Genomic DNA, 23,131 nt, shown 5'->3' with positions numbered 1-23,131 from the left:
ACAGTTTTAACTTGGATGTCTTTGAGTGATGCTAAGTTTCTCAGAATCCATCTTTTCAATTTCCCAAATAAGCATGAGATGTGAGGTATCCCTACCTCACTGCTGTCTGCAGTCCAGTCCCAGAGCCCCTAGTCATGGGCACACCCCACAGACACCTGCTCGCCATAGACCTGTGTCTGGGTGTGTGCACACAGGTGCACATCATGTGCTAATGGAGGTGAAGCATGCTGGGAAAGTGGCTCTCACCCATGCACCCACACTATCCCTCACCTGCACTCTATCTCCTGCTACGCTCCCTCTGTCTTGGCGAGATGGGGGGGGCGGTCCTGCACCAGCCACAGAGGAGCCCTGCCCTGCCCAGTGCCTCTCCCAGAACCTGATCAGGCCCTGCCAGGCCAACTGTGGCCAGGATCAGTAACCACGTCTGGAAGGAGTTCCCAGCATGGCTCTTCACAGCCTTTTCCTGCCTCTTGGTATCGGCACAGAATGCAGCAAGGGCTCTCAACCCAGGGTCCTACCCTGTGGTCCTTAATAATGCTGGAGGCTGAGAAGGTGCTGCTTTGGACACTGGCCACCAGGAGCCACCAAATCTCCCCCGAGAGGGCTTCCCAGGTTCCCTGGGGCAGAACATGGCAGGTCTCTGGCTAGGCCCCGGAGCAATGACAGGTGCAGGCAGGTCCCGTGGCCTCTGGGAGACATCCTCTCTCTGGAGACTGATGTTGGGCAGCTTGGCTGGGAGGGGCAGGAGGACCTTGGGGGCTTGGGGATAGCGTCCATCATGACTTGACTGATCTGGGCCAGGGGTTAAGGTCCCAGTCACACCTGTGTCCCCGGTCCACGCAGGCCCTTGATCGCAGGCCGATAGGGCTCTGGTGCCACTGAAATGAGCATGGATCCCGGACGAAGGAAGACCGTGTGGAGAGAATTGGTGGTGGGGGGTGGGGAGATCCACGTCTGAGGTGTGTCGTCACCCGGAATGATGTGTGATTGCAGGTCCAGGGCAGACGCCCCCAGAGCAGTGACGTGCCAACAACTGAGCGCTAGCTTTCCCGAAGGGAGAGAGTATCCCCGAGGCCTTGCCTCTTCTCCAGCAGCCCTCTTAGTGAGGGCCACGGTGGGGAGAGTGACGATGCCTCCGGAGAGCTTCACTCTGACCCAGTCCGGGGTACGTCTTCGGGTGCTGAGCCCAGCATCTTCCTGGATGGCTGCCGACATTGGCCGGTCTCCCTCTGGAGACTGCACGTGGAGGGCTCCCAGTCTGGGGCCTTGGCAGCTGCCAGGACTCAAACACACCCTCCAGCCTTCCTGGGGACAGGGGGCTGCCTTCCCGGGGGATTCTTCACATGGTCTCCTGGGAAGACTCAATCCCTAGAGTTTTTCTTAGTTCAGAATGTCCAAACGACAACGGCAACAGCGACGATAGAAGGAAAGCAGCTGAACCTCAGCGCTCTGTCCCTCACACAGGCCTGGGGGTGCAGCTCTATCTGACCCCCAGGAGCTGGAGTCCTAGGTGTGGCTGGCCACGCTGGGAGCCTCGGTTTCAACAGAGCCACTGTTACCTGAGGGACTGGACGGGACCCATCCGCCCTCCAGGTGCTGCATCAGGGAACAGAGAGGCCAGGCCTAACGCCACTGCACAAACCCAAACAGAGGTCCCGGCTACCAGCCTGCAGAGGCCCAGAGCTGTCCAATTACGTTTAGCTGGGTTTAACAAGCCATAGGGAAAACCAGTGGTTCTCAACCCGTGGCACTTTGCCAACTAGGGGTGATTTTTGCCCCCCAGAGGACCCCTGGAAATTTCTGCAGACATTATTGTCTGTTATGACACGGGGGGAGGGGGGGGAAGATACTCTTGGCATCTCATAAGTAGAGGCCTGGGATGCCGGTAAACATCCTGCAGTGCACAGGACAGCACCCTCCAACAGCACGGAATTATCTGGCACAAAACATCAATGGTGCTGGGGTTGAGAAACCCTGGGTGAACCCTCATGCTGGCAATGGATTTCTGATTTTTACTATGAAAAAAAAAAATGACAGGACAAAATAAGGACAAAAAAATTCCAACTCAAAAAAAGAAAAAAAAGAAAAAAAATTTCTGGGAAATGAGTAAGCTGGAGGGAGGCAGTGCGGCCGGTGGGGCAGGTGTGGGATGGAGTCATGAGCGGGCTCTTTTAGTAGCGGGGCCCAGGGCTGGCCACGAGGTAATGTCCGAGGCAGGGTGGGGCGGGTGAGGCCCCGAGAAGGGGAGGGGGCTGCCGGGCCCCTGGAGAGGAGGCGGCTGATCTTGGCCCGAGAGGGTCTTTTCCGACAACCCAGGGCCTGCAATCAGGCTCCTAGAGCCGGGACACCCGGAGCCGCGTGCCCTCTGTGGGACAACGTCCTGTAACCTCTGCTCCATTGTAGCTGGAGCCTCCTCCCAGGAGAAGCTGCCTGTTGAGACGTGATTGGGGGGCTTCAGGGGCTGTCCCTCCACAGCTTCTCTGACAGCACTGTAGGCAAAGCAGGCTAAACAACACTCACGGGCGGCTGGCCCAGGGGACCCGGCCGGGTGAGCTGCCCCAAAAGCTCTCTGACACTCTAGACACACCTCCTCCCCTGGGCAATCTGGGAGGCTTGAGGGGTGCTGCTTGCTTAGGGGTTAAGAGGCTGGCAGCAAATAAACACACACAGAAACAAAGAAACAGTAACAAAAACCACAGTTGTGCCAGGGCTCCCCCCCTCCCCCCACTGCCCCGACATCCAGGGGGCAGCTGCGGCCACTGCCTCTGGGCCAGATGGGGGCCCGGGTTTCCCAGGAAGGGAGACCTCTGTGAGGGAAATGAGACCAGGGACAGTGGGAGAGGGGGGTCTCCAAACACAGTTTCGAGGGCTTCACTCCATTTCATTCATCAGCATAAAACACAGGGACGCGGCAGCACAGAGGACAAGGGACACATCCATCAGTGGGGCCTGGCTCGCTCTGTGTGAGAGCAGTTTCCGGAAAATAAGTAAAAGAATAAATAAAACCCCTAGAAGAAGAAAGGGAGAATAGGGGTAACCTCCTGGCTGTTCTGCCTTGACAACTGGATCCTGTTTCCTCTGGCCTTTTTGGGACGCCCTCTCTGTGTGGTCAGATGCTACTACGGTCTGGGGACAGTCACGGGAAACCCAACGGCACTCCGTCCGAGCCCTGCCGCCACCAGCCGCCACTGCGGTCCTTTCCCGGCACGCAACGCGTGCCCCAGCTGCCCGGTCTGAGTCCTGCGTGTGCTGGGCTAGGAAGGGGGTCCTGGCCCGCTCTTACCCGCTTCGGAGAGGTCCCGCAAGGAGCTGCTGAGGGCGCTGCGCTTGAGGCCCTCACCGCTGGCGTAGCTGTCATCCAGGCAGGCTCGGCTCAGCGTCCCGTTGCCGGACTCCTTTTTGAGGCTGGAGCACTGGGACATGCTGGGCCGCACGACGCCTTTCTGCTTCTCGAGCTCCGCTGAAACAGAGGGGGCGAGGGACCAGTGAGAGAAACACAGCCTTGAGGGGGAGGCCCTGGGCCCTCTGTGCAGGCTTGGCATCGCGCCCAGCTGCCATCTGTTTGGCCTGAGGAAAAGTCAGGGCCCACGGCTGTCTTGGGAAAGAAAGAGAAGGTGTGAATGCTGCCTTTGACAAAAGGGAGCCAGAAGGAAACTCTGAAAGGGAGGCTGGAGAGGCACGGGCCTTGGGGTCTGCAGGAAAGACCGTCACTTTGCAGGCTTGAGGGCTGGCAAGGAGACTGGCTGGCCTGGGTCTGCGGACGAGCAAGGGGTAACCCGACCTTGCCCACCCTTTGTGTGGGGCCCAAAGGTGGGGGTAGTTGTGTGTCTCCAGGGAGTGAGGCTGGGAGCCAGGAGAGAAAAGATGATAATCAAGTCCAGTGAAACCCACAGGATGGGCTTGGTGGTGACTTCCCTGACGTGGAAGACGAAAGAAGAGTAAGCACACCAAGGTGCAACGAGATCAGCTCCGGATCTCCGGGAAATCTCGTCTCGTGGGGCGACGGGGGAACCAGGCTCTCTCAGGGCATGCCATGTGGTCCCACAGGCAGGATGGGCCTGGGCCGTGGAAGCCCTCACTCTCATGCGGAGGCCTCTGCTGCCCTCCCCATGCCACCTCCTCTGGCCCAGGTATGGGGGCTGCCCTGTCACAGGGCTGTGGGAAGGCCAGGTGAGACCAGGGCACCTCACTTTTGTGGGCCCCCAGAGTCCCTGGCACCAGATGGGAGCCAATGGCCGCGTCCAGCAAGTCCCATAAGATGCTGGGGCTGCTGGCTCTTCCTCTCCAGGGGGCCTGGGACTTACACTCTATCCTGTGCTTCTCCATCTCCTGCACTTCCGCGATGGACTCCCGCAGGTCGTCGGTGAACTTCTTCCGGTCTTGAGGATTGGGAGCGTTAAAGTTTATTAACACTTTGATGTCTGCTCCGGGGACAGCAGATGTGAGCCGGATGCCATTGGGGTAGTCTACAAAGGAGAAGGGGAGGAGAAGAACCCATGGATCCCTGGGTGCTCTCTGCACTCTCTCTGCCGGTCAAGAAAATGCTAAGTCTAAGGGTCCAGGCTCTCAGCAGACACGTCTAACCAGGGAGGAAAGGCATCCACAGGGCAGACCAGAGAGACTGCCAGGAAATCCCCATCTCCTGACTTGGGTCTGTGTTGTTCTATGCAGAAGTCTGGGGCAGATTTGGCCAATCTGAACAGAGGTCAGGGCCCCCATCCTTCCTCAACCTGAAGGTCATGGAACCTAGACCCTTCAAGTCAGGGTCCTTGGTCATTGCCTGAAGCTCGAGAATGGCCAGGGGTGGAGTCCGGGAGTCAGAGTCAGTGTCCTGTGCTGGGGGGGGGGGGGGAGTCTTATATGGTCTCTCTGGGCAATTCTGAGTGCACACTGAGCTCTGTTCTCTCACAAGTGGCCTCCAGACCCTCAGTTCCCTTGGGTGCTTCATGGGCGCCCCATACCCAATGCACTCTATGCTGAGTGCTCTGTCTTTCTGGCCTGTGACCTGCCTGGTGCCACCTCCGAGCTCACAGAGTCTCTGTGGCTTTGGTCCCCTGGTAGCGCCTCTCTCCTCAGCGGGAATCAAGCATCAGCTACTGGGTGTTTGGAGGTTCTTGGTCCACACACCAATCCCACTTTTGCTCAGACCTAAGTCAAGGCTGGGAACTCAAATGCCTAGTGTGTTCCCATAAATGTAGGAAGTAAACCACATGAGACTGAGCAACAGAGTGAGTGGGGGTGGGGTGGGGGGGAGGAGCGTGCAGCCCATGACAGCCACGTGACGTGGGAATGTGGGCCTAGCAAAAAACCTTCTCGGTTTTCAAGAAAACTCAAAAATATCTAAAATTTTAGTTATTTTATTTTTTAATTAAAAATTTTTTAATGTTTATTTTTGAGAGAGAGAGAGAGAGAGAGGCAGAGTGTGAGGGGGGAGGGGGCAAAGAGAGAGAGAGGGAGACAGAATCCAAAGCAGGCTCCAGGCTCTGAGCCATCACCACAGAGCCCGATGCAGGGCTCAAACTCACGAACTGTGAGATTATGACCTGAGATGAAGTTGGGCGCTTAACGGACTGAGCCACCCAGGTGCCCCCAATTTTAGTAATTTTAGATATTAAGTATCAGCTCAACAAATTTTTTAAAATGTGTAAACCAAACACATAACTGGGCTGCGACTGACCCACGGCTACCACTTTGAGATCCCTGCTACGAAGGCATGTCCCATAGAAATGTCAGTGTCGACTCTTGGGCTTATGCCAGGACCTTGGGTTCAGGGCTGAGGGCTGAGCCCTGGGAGTGTAAAAACGAGGAGGGCACAGCCTCTGCCTGCAGATTCAGTCTGGTCGGGCCCACTGCTGGGAGCATCACAACCACCGCCACCCCTTCGGAGAGAGGGCCTGCCGGTCAGGACGATGTGGGGTGGCACCTGAGGCCACCTTCCACCCTGGTAGAAACCAAGGCAAGGCAGGGATGGCCCAGGCACAGGTCCCTGGTTCTTTTTCAACCTGCAGATTGAAAGCGGATCAGACGGTAGCTTGGCAACCTGTCCGAGAGGATGAGGGCTTCCCTGCTGCTGGAGATATCATGACGCTCGACTGGAACGGTCCTCCCCTGGGGCCAGTGCAGAATGGGCAGGGCAACAGGACCTCCCCCTCACCCCCCCATCTCAGGAGGCCTGGTTCAGCCTACAGCTCAGGGACCTTCAACAGGGACGGGACAAAGAGGGAGAGAGGTAAAGGGAAGGGCTTGGGTATCAGAGAAGGACCAGGTCAACAGAAAAAAGTCAGTGGGGGTGTCAGCTCCTCCTCCAAGTCCTCAGGCCCCATGGCCCACTCATACCCAGAGAAGACTCCAATAACACCTAAGAATAAATCCTGCTCTAAGCACTTCATGTATGAACTCACTTAAGTCCCCGAGGTAGGTGCTATCACCCCACTTTACAGACAAAGGGAATGCGGCCCGGGGACTGCTAGGTCCTGACGCATTTGCACCCGGGCTCTCCGCTCAGGACCAGGCTCCTGTCCTACAGCCCCCCAGGCCTTGCCTGCACCTGTTTGTTTGCCTGTGTTTGCACATCACCTGTGCCATTTACTTGGTGTCTTCCGGGCAACAATTTATTGGCATAAATCCACTCCGCCCTGAATTAAATAAATCTTAACCACACGGTAAGAAGACGTAGGAGCAAAAGCAAAGGCGATCACCACCATGTACAATGTTATCAAATTCTCCCCAGGTACTGTTGCTCGTCAGACCCCTGGCCTGCAACCTTCTCTCTGCTGGCGAAGCAGGAATACGGAACACACGTGGGAGAGCTGGGGGAGATCCCCAGGGGGAGATCCTTGGGGAGCACAGCACTTCGTGACTACAAGGTGGGAGTTGTGACACCGTTTCTGCCACGTGGCACACGGCCATGTGTGGACGAGTGCTCCAGCACGCACACTCGCGGCCGGGCCGCGGCAGGCCCCCAGCACGGACTTACATTGGTTCTCGAAGAGCAGAACCTGCATGCCGTACAGGGAGAAGGACTGTCGGAAGCTGTACGTCACCGAGTTCTTCTTTTTCTGGAAGATCTTGGTCACCTGGGGGCAGCCAGAGACAGAGGCTGAGTCGTATCACCTGCACTGCTCAGGGGCAACTCTGGGTGCTCGGGATTCTGACCGAGACTAACGTCAAAACCCTCTCGGCAGTGCAGAGGTCGGGAGGCCTCTGGGGCAGGGCAGGCCTGTGTGTCCAGGCACATCCTGACATGGATGCTGGCTTCCGCTCCCGTGAATCCCAGCTGTCGTCCTGGTTGGCGATGAAGCCCCTCAGCAGAGAGGTGGCAGGCGCCACGCTGCACACGACCCCGAAGGCGCCAGGCCGGGCTCTGACACCCAGGACCCCACCGGAGCTCTGTGACTGCCTGAGAGATTTTGGAGGAGGAAACGGAGGCTCAGGAATTTGAAGTCACTTGCTTGAGGTCAGGGACTCTTGACAAAGACTTGAAACCCACAGGTCCAGATTCCAACCTCAGCAGTCAGAGAGAAGTGGCTGGTCCTCAGGCAGGTAGGGGTCAGGGACAAGGGCCTCTAGCAAGAAAGCCCGGGGCATGCAGGAGAGACAAAGACCCAAGGGACAGTTTCCCCCCGTTGTCTCCAGGGGCATCTTTATCCCCGGTGGCCACCATCCATGCCACCTTTTTCTGGGCAAGGGCTCCGCAGTTTCCCTTTGGGGAACCCCCTCTCTGCACCCGGCACTCCTGGGGGTGAGCAGTGACCCAGGTTTAGCCAATGAGACAACACTGCACCTGCCTGGCCCCTGTGAGCGGCTCAGGCATGGGCACGGGAACCAGTGAGACCTCTGCCCTGACTCTTCCCAAGAAAATCCCCCTGGTGGCCAGGGATGCAGGGAGGGGGCAGGATTAAGCCTGTAACTGCCGAGACTGACTTTCTCTTTGTGGACAGAGCTCCTGAGAAGGGAGCCCACGCAGCTGAGAGACAGAGAGCCTAATAAAGGAGTCCCGCTGACGCTGTGTAAGCTTCTAGAAATAGTTGGGGCTGAAGCCCCACACCCCCCTCTGGGCTTTTACATAAGCTGACGAAGCCCCGTTTTCGTCGGCCATGCTGTGAGTTAGATTCTGCCTCTTGTAACCCAAGACCGTGGGGCTGACTCCATCCCCTTCACCTCCACCCCACGCACGTGGGTGCCTTTCCCCAAGCGCAGGCGCACAAGGCCAGATGGGAGAACGGAGCTGCAGTTCAAGGCTGCCCCGAGCCACGGGTCCCAGCCACGACACGCTCTGGGGAACCACATACCACCAGGAGGTCGTTAAATAGGAAGATTTCTCGCTGGTGCAGCCCGAGCTTCTGGGGCTTGTTTGGGTCTGGAACCTCGAAGAGCCGGCAGTAGCAGACCAGCCGCCGGTGGGGCAGAGAGAGCACCTGTATGGGGAGGAAGTGCTGCGTCAGCCCCCGGCCCCTCCGCTGCAGTCCCTGTGCGCTGGGAACCCAGCCTGTGGGCCTGGCCTTCGAAAACGCCTTCTCCCACCAACCGCACACAGCAGACGTGTCTGGACTCCTTGCAACTTTCCCTGCTCTTCCTCAGGAGCTCTCCTGAAGGGCCATGGAAAGCGTCCCTGCCTCTCACGACACCTCCTTTCCTTTCCTTCAGGCAGGTCCCAGACGTCTTAGAGCATCACGTGCACACAGGAGCCCCCACAGTGAGGAATTCGTGATTTCTCAGTCCCCACAAAGTGCCCATCACACACATAAGCCTGTTAGTCCCGGCAAAGATTTCTCCAGAGCGTCTACTTGAGATGAGGACACTGAGGCACAGAGAGGTTGAGCAACTTGCCTCAGCCACACAACTGGGAAGGTGCAGAGCCGAGAGAGGATTCCAGGCCCCTCCTAAAGAATCCTGACGCTTCTGATGGTTCCCTGCCCCAACTCCTGGGCCGGCAGCCACACCACCCCGTGGGGCCTGGCCTGGGCCTCCACGCGGAGCACGCCTGCCATGGGTTCACGTGAGCCCCCACTCTGCCGAAGCCCGAGCCACTCACAAGGCCAGGTACAACCTGTATGGTGTCTAAGGGCTGCGGTGACAAGTCACTGGGGAGGCCCAGTGGCGGCTCTGAGAGCACCCAGGCTCACGCAGGAGACAGCAGGTTAGTAAAGGGATGTGCTGGCAGGGAGGGTTCACTCTGCAACGGGTGCCCTGGTGGTGAGAGGCCCGAGCTCAGCGCATCAGGAAGATGGGAGGAAGGGCTTGGCCCAGGCTGGCGTGCTCAGGGAGGGGCATCGTTTGGAATAAAAGCGTGAAGGGGAGAGGGTGGCGGGAGGCAGGGCCGGAGAGGTGGGTGAGGGCTGGCCACGGCAGCATCTAGTGGTTTGTCTCTAGGCCAAGGTGGGAAGAGGGGGGAGCAGACAGGTTTGTGACGCTGACTCTTGCAGTGCAGGCTGCCCGGTGAAGGGTAAAGACGGACACATAAGGAAAGTGCCACGTGACTGCAAGGCTAGCCTTGCTGCTCCTGGGGTGAGCAGGCAGGCAGACCTGCTCAAGGTGGTGACAGTGGAGTGTGGGCGGCAGAGGGCGGGTTGGGTGGGCAGGCCCGCAATGGCCCATCAGCCTCATCTGTTTTGGGCACAGTGCCTCGGGTCAGAGGCAAGCCTTGGCCTCTGCGCTCAACCGGGCCGGGTGAGAGGGAGGGACACCATCTTCCCTGGCCTGACGGTACACAACTCTCCCCAGGTGGCTGCAGTCTGGGCCTGCAGAGGTTCGAGGCTGGGAGAACTATGAAAATCAAATTTCTTATCACTCCGGAAAGGAACTCAAGCAGCCAGAATTGTGGATCTGGGAACCAGGGGATGCAGGGAGGTGAACACAGAACATGGTGGACCTCCCCGCCCCCACCCCAACCCCAACCCGGGGCGGGATATCAGCCAGGATGTAAAAGCAGAGGGATACTCACACAGCCAAGCCCGTGATGCAGGGATCCAATCTATGTGGGAAACATTAAACAAACAAGAAAAGATATTAATGATCCAAAGCATGCACCTGGGACCTGAGGGAGCTAATGGGATGACATCCGAGTAGGTAAGCACCCCTCCACAGGCACGTTCCCATAGTCTTTGTCCAGACATCCACACACAGCTCAGGAGACCTCCTTGCTGCCAGAACTTGGGAAGGCCGATAAGGGCATTCCCAGGCCACCAAGGGACCACTGCGCAACTTGGGCTGGTTTCTTAAGAGCCTCAGGCTCTCTTTAAATATAACCCAGGGCCAATGGTTATTATTCCCCAATATCAGGCAGGAGCCACCCTAAACCTAAACGAACCGCCCCCCCCCCCCAACTATGCCCCGAAGAAGCCAGGTTCCAAATGGCATCAGGGCCCCCGTCCAAAGCTAATGCCAGTGGGGCAGGCCTGGGGTCGCATGGAGTGGGGGTGGGTGGGAGTGAGGGAGCCAGGGATGCAGGGCCACCACATACCGGCTTTTTCCCCACGATGAGCTTTTCCACCTTCTGCACCTGGGACACGTGGTCCTCGTTGGTTTTCAGTTCCCGCTTGCGAATGCGCTCGTAGATCCCAATTAGCATCTCCCGGGGAATGTCCTCACCATCGTCCACACCTGGGCAGGAGACAGTAGCCAGGCATCAGGGCGGGCCAGGGTCTGGGTGGCTGTGGCACCGCTCAGCTTTGGGGCCCCAGGCTCACCCCTGATTTGCCAAGTTTCTAAATCCAATCAGAATATCAATCCCTTTCATCAATCCTCAGCAGAACCAAAGACCTTCCAGACCCACAGCCACTGAACGCCTTCAGTCAATTATGAAATGCCCTAGGATCCTTCCGCCAGGACGAGGCCAGCATAGCCACCCAGATCAGCACGCAGAGGGCTGTGCCAGCTTCCAGCCATGCTCCAAGGGCTTTATAAACATCAGCTTGCTAATCCTGACCACGGCCCTGCTGGGTGGGTGTGACCGTCTCCATTCCGCAGCTGGGAAAGCAAGGCTCGGGGAAGGGCCCGGGGTTGGGGGTGGCTGTGAAGCTGGTGTTTGTGGCTTCAGGCTCCCACAGGCGTGGGCCTAAGTTCTTGCCTTGCCCCTCACGAGCCGTGGGACCGAGTCTCTGCGCTGGGGGTCCTCTGTGAAGTGGGCCACCAAGAGCACGGGTGACTTCACGAAGGTCTCGTGAGGAAGACAGAGCAGCGGCGGTGCGTTCCCAGAAAGTGATAACTCCGTGCACCTGAGCAGCGCCACCAGCTGTTGTCCCACGTCACGTGCACAGAAGCTGGGGTCTGGCCTTGAAGCCGGGTTGTTCTGACAACAGGCATGCACCCTTTCCGCTATACCCTGAAAAACTGCTGTGAGGAAAACTCGGCCCCACTCAAGAGAGAAACGCAACCCCACACCAGTCCTCAGACCACAGACTGGCAGAGGTCCAGAGGTTTGGTAACCTGCGCAGTTGGCGAGGCTGTGGGAAGGGGCCTCCCACCCACTGCTGGTGGGAGGGTCACAAAGATACACTCAAAGCCCCTCTGGGCCACTGGTTGCGTCCTGGGCAAATTTATCCCATGGGCCATGATGCACAGACCAGGTCACTCATGGCAGCATGGTTTCCAAAGAGCGGAAGACTGGGATTCACCCATTTACCCATTAATAGGGGACTGGTTAAGCCATTCCTGCACGCGTGCAATGGAATACCACACAGCTGCCAGGAAAATGAGGACGACCACAGGGAACTGACACGGAACTGTAAGGGGGAGGGTGTGGCCTTGGGCACACAGGTAGGGGTGGGAGGGGCTCTGCTACCACCGTTCCATACTTTTTTTTTTTTTTTAATTTTACAGAGAGAGTGTGAGAGCGGGGGAGAGTGGCAGAGGGAAGGGGGGGACAGAGAGAGAGGGAGAGAATCCTAAGCAGAGCCCAACACAGGGCTCAATCCCATGACCCCGGGATCATGACCTGATCTGATATCAAGAGTTGGACGCTCAGGGGCACCTGGGTGGCGCAGTCGGTTAAGCGTCCGACTTCAGCCAGGTCATGATCTCGCGGTCCGTGAGTTCGAGCCCCGCGTCGGGCTCTGGGCTGATGGCTCAGAGCCTGGAGCCTGTTTCCGATTCTGTGTCTCCCTCTCTCTCTGCCCCTCCCCCATTCATGCTCTGTCTCTCTCTGTCCCAAAAATAAATAAACATTGAAAAAAAAATTTTTTAAAGAGTTGGATGCTCAACTGACTGAGCCACCCAGGCACCCCACACATTTTTTAAAACCAGACTATTTTTTAGAACTGTGTTTTAGAGCAATTAAGTTCACAGCAAAATTCAGGGGAAAGCCCAGAGATTTCCCCGTAACACCAGCCCCCACCCACTACCAACTTCCCACACCAGAGCCATATATTTATTAGAACCAGTGAACCCACACTGACACACTATTATCACCCAAAATCCATAATTTACATTGGGATTCACTCTTGGTGTTGTGCGTACGACAATAAACGTTTACCGACACGTCTCCACCACCATGGAGTCAGGTGGAATAGTGTCACTGCCCGAAAACTCCCCCGTGCTCCACCTCCTCCGCCCCTCCTCCCTCCAACCCCTGGTGACCACTGATCTCTTATGTCTCCATAGTTTTGCCTTTTCCAGAAGGTCATATGGCTGGCCTCCTATGGTATGCAACCATTTAAGACTGGCTTCCTTCACTTGGTGGTATGCATTTTTAAGGTTCCTCCCTCTTTTCTCATGGCTTCTTTTCTTTTTAGTGCTGAATAATATTCCATTGTCTGCATGGACTACCGTTTATGTATCTGTTCCCCCACCGAACGACATCTCTCGACTGCTGCCAAGTTTTGGCAACTATGAATAAAACTGCTATAAACATCCTGTGCAGGATTTTGTGTGGATGTACGGGGTTTTCAATTCCTTTGGGTAAATACCAAAGAATGTGATTGCTAGCTTGTCTTACTCTGTGTTTTTTTTTTTTTGAAACTATGTGAGGATAATAGCCATTAAAAAGAAATCAATCTAGAAAACTTAAAAACAAACATCAATAAAAGAAAATCATTACTCGTCTGGCTGCCATGCTGGTGAGCGATTCCTCCCCCGCTTACCCTCCAACCCCCCAAAGGCACTCCTGCTGAGGGTCTCCCCAGGGGAACCAGAGTGAGGAATTCCAGAGAAAATGCGCCCAGTGTGTGCAGGGGGGAAGGTCTCCTCTACAAACACCAAGCTGGACGTCTGCCTGGTACGGAGCACCAGCCAGGCTGTGGGAAACCAGAGTCCTGCCCCCGTGGACGTGACCTTGGGCAGATCCCTTCCCTCTGCCTTGGCTACCCTTCTGAACACAAGGAAGACTGAACAGAACACTCCTGAGTTCCTGGCTTGAAAAGATGGGATTTGGAGGGAACGGTCCAGGCTTGGGAGACAGCCGACAGCTTGATCTCCTGAGAAGTGGGATGATAACTCCCCCAGACTGCTGGGATGGTCGGGTGCAAGGCCGGATACAAACGACAAAGCCACTGATGTGAGGGTGGCCGACTGGCAGAATCTGACTGAGCAACCCTTCCCTCCCCGAGCCTTCTCTCCTCTGGGCTAATCATTTCAGGCTCCTCCTGTTGTTCCCCATACAGGGGAGTCCCAATTATGTGGGTGAGGTCTAAAGGCAGAAAAAAAAAATCAGAGTCAAATCGCAAAGACCTTTAAACTCCAGCGCATAGGGTCACCAACAGCATGCAGCGCACAGCCTGCTCTCTGGGCAGTGAGGGAGCACAGGCCTACACGCTAAGGCCACGGGGGACCCTGTGAAGACCAGAATCAGGCTCAGCCCCATGAGGAGAGACAGCCCCTGTCCCATCAAAGCATCTGCTGGTTGCTCTCTCATGCTCTGGTGCTGAATTGCCATTAAGAAAATTCCCAGACTCCTTAGCTTCCTGGGAACTGTAGCTAAGACCTGAATTCCTTGGGGTCCACAGCACCCCTGAGATCTAGCAGAGGGCCACACACCATGAGTGTTCTGGGCAGGGGATGAACGTCTGGTTGGTCTGAACCAAGCCCTGCCCCTTGGCTTCCCTGACTGATCAGGTCCTGGAGCCCAGCTGGGAAAAGCGGGCAGCTTGGCACTCTTCTGGATAGGCACTCCATTAGCTGGCCTGTTGCAGGGTACCCACCACCAGGGGGCGCATCAGGACAGTTCAAACCCCGGCGAGGGGAGGGGAGGGCCTTCCTGCCCCAGGAAAGGGGACGACAGAGCGGTGGTTTTATAGGAAATTTAAATGGCGCAACAAAGATCAAAAACTTAAAGTTTTGTCATCAGTTCAGAAGACTTAAAGAACTGGATAGGAAAAAAAATAGCTCAACAAGCTGACAAAGTTGGACCTGATTCAGACCAACTTTTTTCCTTTTTTTTAAAAAATATGACACCCTAAGGGGATCTCAGCCTGCTGCAGCTTGGTGTTTCCCAAGGAAAAGGACATAGTCCCTCCTCCTCCTTGCAGGGACTCCAGGTAAACGAGGACATGCTGTCAGCTAACATGGTGCCACTTGGGAGACAGCCGTCTCCTTTTCAATTCCTTTCCTCTGCAACGACACCAGGAAGGCCTTCCTTCCTGCTGCCCACCGTTAGCACCTGTCTAACATGGGCCACTAGTCCCGGCCTGGTGTTTTCGTCCACTGAATTCATTTTTACAATGGCTGCCTACGTGTGGCAAATGATACGGTCTTCCTGTTTACAGTGTGCTTATATAAGGTTCCTCTTAAAAATACACACAAAAGGCAAGTCAGGGGATGCCTGGGTCAGTCAGGCTCAGTCAGTTGTGTCTGACTTCGGCTCAGGTCATGATCTCACGATTCGTGGGTTCGAGCCCCATGTCGGGCTCTGTGCTGACAGCTCAGGAGCCTGGAGCCTGCTTTAGATTCTGTGTGTGTGTGTTGTGTGTGTGTGTCTCTCTCTCTCTCTCTGTCCCTCCCCTGCTCCCACTCTGTCTCTCTCTCTCTCAAAAATAAAATAAACATAAAAAAAAAGTCAAGTCAGTTTCATGAGGAACACGGAGTGTAGGAGAGGGCACAGCAGTGATGGTGGCACAGACTCTCTGCCCGGCCCCTCCCCTGCCTGGCTTCCCCCCTCCTGCCCTGTTCCCGACTGTGCTCCCTCACATCACCCCATCGGCCTCTGTGGACCATGTCTGGCCTGGCCCTCCCGAGCTGAGCTGAGCTTGCCCACCTGTCAAATCCCTGTGCCTCTTTGTGAAACAAGCTAAAACCATCACAGCACAAGACCCGGGTGTAGGTCACTCCGTCCATGCTCCCAGTGTGTGTCACGGAGCGTGACAGGAGTCTGCCCTCTTCAGGATGACTTGTGCCGTGTCTGTGGAGCCGGTGCTCGCCCAAGGCCCCTGTGTGCGATGGCTGGGTGCGCTGGAGCCCAGCTCCCTTGCGCTGCCCTGCGCCCAGTGCACTCCCGTCCTGGCCCCATGCCCAGCCGGGTGTGTGTGCAGAGTATGGGACGGCTGTATGCCACAGCCTGGGTCCCGGGGCCGCTCACCTCGCAGGTTCTTGACGAAGTCCTCCAGCTTCATTTTCCGCTCAGGTTTGACGTTGGGGCTGTACATGTCTGTGTTGAGCAGGATGATGGCAAAGGCCAGGATGAAAATGGTGTCTGGGTTCCGGAACTGCCGAACCACCCCAGGGTTGCAGATGCAGTACCGCTGGCTGGGGGCCGGGAGAGGGAGCAGGGTCAGGACCACTTCAGTCAGGGCAGGGAGTGGGTCTAGCCCTCATGCACGGCAGCCACCATCACTTGGGCCCTGGCACCTAATGGCTGAGGCCGGGTGCTGCCTTATAAGCCTCAGTTTCTACATCTGGTAAACGGGGGTAAATAACACCTGCCAGGCAGAGGGCCGCTCTATCCACTCTCTCCTTCTCACACTGGTTACATCTCCCACCTGTATTTAGGCTGGCAATGACTTCTTAGGAGGAGGACTGCATGCCCCAGTCTCCCTCGGGATTGGATGCAGCCCAGAAGGTGATTAAGTTCTGGCCAATGGGATAAGAGCAGATGGGATGTGGGCATCTTCGAGGCTGTACCTTAAAAGGCAGAGCCCACTCCTCTCTCCTGTGGTGGTGGGTGTTGGCCCTGCTCCCTGGGACCCTGAGATGAAGGGAGCCTGGCTTGGGCCTCCTTCATGCCAGCTCAGAGGGAGATGCACTTCCATCTTGTTTCAGCCACGGCTGCTGGAGCATCTTTGTTACAGCAGCTGAAGCAACAGCCTCACTAATGTATTCTGCTTATTGTTCCCATTGCCTCAAATGTGCGCCCCTGCCCCAAACTCCAAGAGGCCCCCATCCACTGGGGACTTCAGGGGGAGCTGGGTGAGGGGGGCAGATCAGAGAAGAGGAACCATGGGGTGCCAGGACTAAGGCAGTGGCTATCACAGCTCAGATGACGTGGGCTTCAATCCTGCCTTTTCCATTAGTGCCGCCACCTCCAAGAAGCCCTCCTGGAAGGAAGTGCCTGAACAACGCCCCCCTCAGGGCCCCAGAGTTGTCCTCCTATTGTGTCCTCATTCCCCACCTTGGCCCCACCAGTGGTGCTGAGCCTGGAGGGCTGGGTCAGTGGCTGACTCGTGTGTCCCATACCCAGCAAGGGCACAGAGGATCCCACCCAGTCACTGTGCACACAGTCCCGGGATGAATGACTGTAGGGTCGTAGCTGCCCTTGACTGTGGGCTCTGTCATGCTAGGCATGGGCTAAGCGTGCCCACACGTCCAAAGGGGTTCAGTCCTTCCACTCTGTCCAGGGTAGGTGCTTTCGTTATCCCCACTCTATAGGCAAGGACGTGAGGCACAGAGAGATGAAGTCACTAGTGCAAAGTCACACAGCTAGTAAGCGGTGGAGCGGGTGCTACAGCCAGGCCGTGTGGTTCTGCAGCTTGTGCTCTGGGTCACTGTGTGAGACTGGCTGCCCTCTGTGAATGGGTGGACGATGGGGACACGGGCTCACGAGTGAGTGACGCTCATGAGGACCTGGAGGAAGACGGACTGTCCAAAAGTCTGCTTCTGGCAATAACCAGCACAGCCCCTGGCATGCAGAAGGGGCCACTGCCTCATCTCCCCAGGCAAGGGCAAGGCCACCTGACCCTGCTTAGGGGAGGGGGTGAAGGGGGATTCGGGCCCTGGCCCTGGGCCTCACGACCAGCAACCTTCCTCTTGCCCACGCCCACCCACGCCCTGCCTCGCCCCGGACCTGAATGCCTCGATGAGCCGCTCCACCTTCTGAGCCTCCCCTTGGACCCGGATGTGTGCCTGGAACTTCCGGAGAGCTTCGTCCAGCTCCATGGCGGAGAAATCCATCTCGTCTACCACGCAGCTGGAAAGAGACACCAAGGCCACGTCAGCGCCTGCTGCCTGCAGGGCCTCTGCCGGCCTTCCTGCTGGGGGCGGAGCGCAAAGGCAGTCAGTGCAGGGGCAGGTGCTGAGCTGCCTGGAGCCGGGACGGCCGGCCGCCTCTTGTCCAGGAGGGTCCTCCGCCCGGCTTCCTCCAATCAGCAAACACTTCAGATTATGTAGCCCAAAGACCCCCCCTGAAACTATGGGAAGACATTAGTGCTTATATCTATGTGTGTAATTTTTTCTTTTTTCTAAAAATTATTTGAGAGAGACAGAGACAGCGTGAGTGGGGGAGGGGCAGAGAGCAACGGAGAGAGAGAATTGCAAGCAGGTCCGTGCTGCCAGCGCAGAGCCCGACGTGGGCTTGAACTCACACAACTGCAAGATCATGACCCGAGATGAAATCAAGGGTCAGACACTTAACCAACTGCACCACCCGGGCGCCTCGTACGTGTGTGATTTTCTACAGAGGAGCCAGACAGAGCCTATGGCTGCTCCTGATAAAGGCCGCCGGGGCACAAACAATCGGCTCTCGGGGCACGCGGTCCACAGGGCACAAAGCGAGACGTTACTGCTCTGGTCTGCTCGGGCTGTCCGAGAGGGATGCCAGGAGCACGTGCCCATCTTCTCCAGGAGGAAGCAGAGGCCCAGGGTGCTAACTCTCGGGGCAGTGACTCTGCCCTGAGCCGGTCCTCCCACGTGGAGGGTTTGGGGCGAGGTGCCTGGGTTTTGCCGGGGATTTTCAACGTTTATTTATTTTTGGGACAGAGAGAGACAGAGCATGAACAGGGGAGGGGCAGAGAGAGAGGGAGACACAGAATCGGAAACAGGCTCCAGGCTCCGAGCCATCAGCCCAGAGCCTGACGCGGGGCTCGAACTCATGGACCGCGAGATCGTGACCTGGTTGAAGTCGGATGCTTAACCGACTGCGCCACCCAGGCGCCCCTGCCGGGGATTTTCAAGAGGCATCTTGGAGAACCTCTGCCATCCTCATCTGCCAATCCGCCGAGTGGAGGCGGAGCTGACAGAAGGCGCTGGTAACCGGGTTTTGGTTCATTCCACTCATCCCAGCGCTGCCCCCCAGCACAGCATGCTCCGTTTCCTGAACAGAGAAGGTGGGGTCTGCACCAGGGACCCACTCAGCAGGCTCTGGTGTCCAGTGTATCCATCTGCAACAAAGCCATGGCCACCCCGGGTGTGGCTGCAGAGGCCTCGGCCGTGGGGGGCCTAGTCCTCGCTTCCAGGGCCACCCTCCCTCTGTTGGGTGCCATGGGCTTGGGCATAAACTGTGCTGCCCCCAACTTCTCTGAGTGCTCATGGCTCTGAGGGCAGCATCCTCGGAGGCTGGGGCAGAGCAGGTGGGGGAGGGGGAGGGGGCCACACGGAGTAATTTTGCTGACTAGCATCTGAGCTGGACGCCTGGGGTGGGGGGTGGGGGGTGGGGTTAGGATTGCTACTTCCTCAGGCTGCTGCTATTTTCTGATGGGGAAGAACAATGCCTGGATTTCCTACCACCAGCAGCCAGCTTGGGGTGTGTGGGGGGGAATGCAGGAACGGGGGCAGGGGATGGGGGGCTGGCCCAAGACAGCCTTAGGCCCAATTCTCTAAGGACCTCATCTGCTTTCCCCTGGACTGCTTCCTGAGGCTGGGTTAAAGGGAGAGAGGGGCACTAGCCACACTAACAATGCAGCAGGCTTTTCCTGATGGGGGAACACAAATGCCAAGCAGGGAGAAAGCAGCCCAGGTGGGCATGCCCGGTGCCAGGCACAGCCAGCTGCCACCAAAGGCCTGGCTCACTGCATCCTGTGTGCCTGCGCATCTACCTGTGTGTACAAGTGGGCGTCCGTATGCCCGAATGAGGACAAACGTGTGTACGTGAGTCCGGGTGTGTGTGTGGGGATGGGGGGAGCACCGAGGCCAGCCCCTCCCTGAGCCAAAAAAGAGGCCCCGGGCAGATGCCTGCTTCCTCCCAGGGAAGTGTAGAGATGGCGGGAACACACATGGCCAGGCTCTTCCTTATTGCAGAGGCGCCTCGCCCCAGCAGGCCCGAGCCCGCCCCCCTTGCTTTGTTCTTTCATCCCGTGGGGCAGAGCTGGACGGATGCAGGGCGCTGCCCTTGTTACTAACGGTCCGCTCTTTACCCTGCTCTGATTTCTGCTCCTGGCCTACATCTCTGTGCAGCTGCTTGGTCAGGAAAATCCTCAACGGGCTGGAGGTGCTCCCCCAGGCCCTGAGCCACCCTGTGCCATGCTATTTTGCAGCTTTGGCTCCTCCTCTGAGAGAGGGAGTTAGCGAGACCCGGCATCCCCCGACCCCTGCGTGTGAGGGGAAGACACAGGGCTTGTGCACAGTAACTGCACTACAACAGACCCAAGGGTCCAAGCGCAGGGTACCTGTCTACTCAGGGCAGTCTCAAGGAGGAATGGAGAGATTTGGGGTCCGAGCTTTTCAAACTGTTGGCAGTTTCCAGGGAGCTGGAAACCCGGCTTTCTGCAGAGTTCCAAGTAGCTGGGAGGGCTCTGGCTGTCAGCCATGGTTGGACTCTCACCCTGAGATCTCCCAGCCAGGAGAGGCAGGAAAGAGGCAGGGGAGAGAGGCACCGGGGGTCTCTCTGGGCTCCCCACCCCTCGCCCTGAGGGCGTGTTGGGACAGCTGGTAGCCAGGCTGGGGAAGGGAGCCCAGACCTCCAACCCCCCAGCCCTGCAGTGGCTCGGCTCTGCTGGAGAGGGATGGAGGTGCTGAGGGTGTGTGCCAGGGGGCCCGTGGGGTCCGTGTGTGACATACGGTGCCCGAGGGTGCAAGCACACACGTATGTGGCAGGGTGTGATGTATGAACCCGCGGGGGGCGTCCGTTTGTGTCTCAGAGCAATAAAGAGATAAGGGGAGGATTGGGTGTATGCTCCAGCAAGCAGGCCAATCTGACGCTGCGCACGCCGCAGGTCCCTGCCCCCGCCCCCCCAGCCGTGGAACTCACTCCAGCACATCTCGGTTGAACTGTTTCTGTCGGTTGCCCAGGAACTCGCCGATCATCTGCCTGCTGAGGCCCTTGCGCTGCAGCAGGAAGTGGGCCACCCCCACTGGCGTGTCAGGCACAAAGCCACGTTCGATGAGGTACTGGACGCCCTTCTCAGGCTTCCTGGGGATGGGACGAGAGAAAGGCTTAGCCCTGGGTGTCCCAGCCCCTCCTGGCTTGCCTCTCTCCTCCTTGGGCACCCTAAGTGCCCTATCCTGTTCCGCCCGGAGCCCGCTATATGGGGGAACCCGGGAGTGCCCAGACTGTGCACCGGGCGTGGGCTGGGACTGGGCCACTGGCAGAAGTGTGGGCACGGGTGCTGGAGCAGGGACCCTCCCCACCCCCCTACCACTCTGCACTGCCCTGTACTTCACAGCCAGGCATACTGGAACCCCTGCCCAGCATATGCTGGCCTGACCTCCACCCACCGAGAGTAAACAGTCTCTAATAGGCGCTGAGCACTTACTCTGAACACCGATGTCCAAGCACCTACACATATTAACTTACTTCTCACACTCCCCCTGCCGGTCGGTACTCTTGTAACCTGGGCTGTTTAGGAGACTGACAGCCCTGTCACCTCACCAGGGGCCTCAACCACCCTTGTAAGGACTTCCTGAGTTTGAACAGAGTCAGGTGCCTGGAATGATCTGTGCGGTAAGCACCATGGAAGGTTCTCGTGACTAGCTCCAACTTATGGGAGAGAAAGCAAAGGTGCAGCATTGACCCCTCCTGGGCAAAGGGAGTTTCCGCGAAGGGCTGGGCTGGCCCTGCAGGGCTGAGTGTGTCCACCTGCACTGGGAGCCCTGGGGCCCTGGTGGGCTGTGGTGGAGGGAGCCCCCTCAGGGGCTGGGCAGGAGGCCCAGGACAGGCTTGGCTGACCTCACAGGGTGGTGTGACGGGGCCGCATGTGTGACCCTCGGAAAGCAGGTGTCCTCTGACAACCCCCGAGCCTCAGACGGGCCCGAGGAGCTGTGGAACCGCTGTGGTGTACCTGGCACCGTGCAGGGGTGAGGTCAGCAGGGCTACCCGCTAACTGGGAGCTGTCCCCTCCCTTGCTCCAGCAGGTAGAGATCCGTGTACTGCTGTCCCCCAGGAGCCTGGAAGGTGAGAGCCAGTGTCCACCTGTCCCCGTAAACCATGCAGCTCCTGGCTGACGGCAGCGTCCGGCAGATACTGTATTTCCACCTGCCAGCGAAAGCAAACTTCCTGCTGCAAGGTGACCTTGCTATTTTTACCCCAGGATGACCACACACCCTAACATCGCCTTCAGGAGTTTTGGCAGGGAGCAGCTGCTGGCCAGCTGGGCCCAGCACAGAAGTGGTGACAGAGTAGCATTGCTCCCCCACCCCTGGTGGGACCCCACCTCCACCCCCTGCCACATACCCCATTCCTCCCCATGACTCTGGTGTATCCAACCTAGAACTGCTCCCGTCCCAGGCCTCCCCAGCCACTCAGCTGCTCATGCTGTGGTCAGGGCAGGCCATGCTCCCTCACAGCCCTGCTCCACGCCAGCCCCTACAGGACCCCAGCCCTGTGGCAAGGGGTCACCGCGGCAAGCCCGCAGATGGGCTTTCTTTAGCTCATGCGACATTAGCAGAAAGAATTCTAGTTAGTCGTCAGCATTTAGAAATTGGGAGAGCTAAACACAGAATCCAGATTTCTGGCTTCTCTTGAAAAATCAGGCCGTCTGGCACTCCTGGGCCTGTGCTCCTGTGTGGCAATGACTGGAGAGCTGGGCTGGACCTCCTCGCTCAGGCACCCTGCATCAGCCACCCACCCTGGGGCCTGCCTGGTCCCTCCCCTGAATCCCCAATATGGGGCCCAGATCCAGGCCCAGCCTGCCAACATCACACAGCATGTCAGACTTCCAAGATTTGGTCTCCTTTACCCGGGGAGAAGCAGAATGCAGAGGGAAAGCAGAATGCACTCTGGAGGGAGAGTCTTACAAGGGGCCAGGGGAATGCGGATTCTTCAAAGATTAAGGACAGAGAGTCTACTTTTCACTAGGCCCAGCTCAGGATGATAGCAGTGAACAGGGCTGGTCATGAATGAATGCCTAGCATAAAGGCAGGCTCTAACCCTTGGTCTCAAGGACAAACGGACAGAATGATGGCAGGAGGGTATAGGGAAGGTCTCCTGCGGGTGAATCAGAGGACTTCTCTGAGCAGGTGACATTGGGCACCTAAGTTATTAAGGAGCTTCCTAGGTGGAGGCAATAGTGCATGCAAAGGCCCTGAGGCAGCCATGGGTTTTGCAGGATTGAGGACCAGGAAGCTGCTTGAGGGTGGCTGAGAGTGGGGGCGTGGGGGGAGGGGCAGAAAAGCAGCAGGGAGGGTGGGCCAGACCCCACAGCACTGTGCAGGCCACAGGGGGAATCTGGTTTTCCTCTGAGTGGGGTGAGAAGCCCCAGTATATTAAGAATAGGGCAATAATGGGATCTGATGTCCATGCTTGAGAAGCTCCCGCTGTCTGCTCTGTAAACAGCCAGGCTAGGTCCAAAGTGGGAGCCCAGTGAGGAGGCTCCCACAGGCATCCAGACTACAGTGCAGGAGGTGGGGAGAGCAGCCAGTGTTCAGACACAGCTCAAGGGTAGAGATGACAATATTCGCTGGTGGATCTGACTTTGAACCCAACGGCCCCAGCTCCCAGTCTGAACCAAATGTGGGAGGGACTGATTCCACCTGGCAGGTTTCACAGTGATGTCGCAGGAGGAAGGAATCTGACTGGGCCTTGCGCAGGGACTAGGAGCTCGCTGAGCAATTGAGA

At 57.5% G+C, this 23,131-nt stretch overlaps 1 protein-coding gene across 1 annotated transcript in view; it reads right to left on the bottom strand.

The window, feature by feature from the left end:
* The window catches only part of IQSEC1 (IQ motif and Sec7 domain ArfGEF 1), a 73,556-nt gene that overhangs the window by 7,976 nt on the left and 42,449 nt on the right, over positions 1 to 23,131 (bottom strand). The window contains 9 exon segments of the mRNA XM_047095318.1: positions 3,284 to 3,460; positions 4,305 to 4,466; positions 6,977 to 7,076; positions 8,292 to 8,417; positions 9,944 to 9,973; positions 10,463 to 10,602; positions 15,509 to 15,675; positions 17,210 to 17,332; positions 20,327 to 20,488. Coding sequence (XP_046951274.1) covers positions 3,284 to 3,460; positions 4,305 to 4,466; positions 6,977 to 7,076; positions 8,292 to 8,417; positions 9,944 to 9,973; positions 10,463 to 10,602; positions 15,509 to 15,675; positions 17,210 to 17,332; positions 20,327 to 20,488 — 1,187 coding nt within the window.

This window comes from Lynx rufus, unplaced genomic scaffold (assembly GCF_022079265.1).
Source record: "Lynx rufus isolate CCGP_SWC_20201006 ecotype Redwood Valley unplaced genomic scaffold, mLynRuf1.p SCAF_4, whole genome shotgun sequence".
In the NCBI taxonomy this organism is placed as follows: domain Eukaryota; kingdom Metazoa; phylum Chordata; class Mammalia; order Carnivora; family Felidae; genus Lynx; species Lynx rufus.
This window is presented reverse-complemented; position numbering and strand designations above follow the sequence as displayed.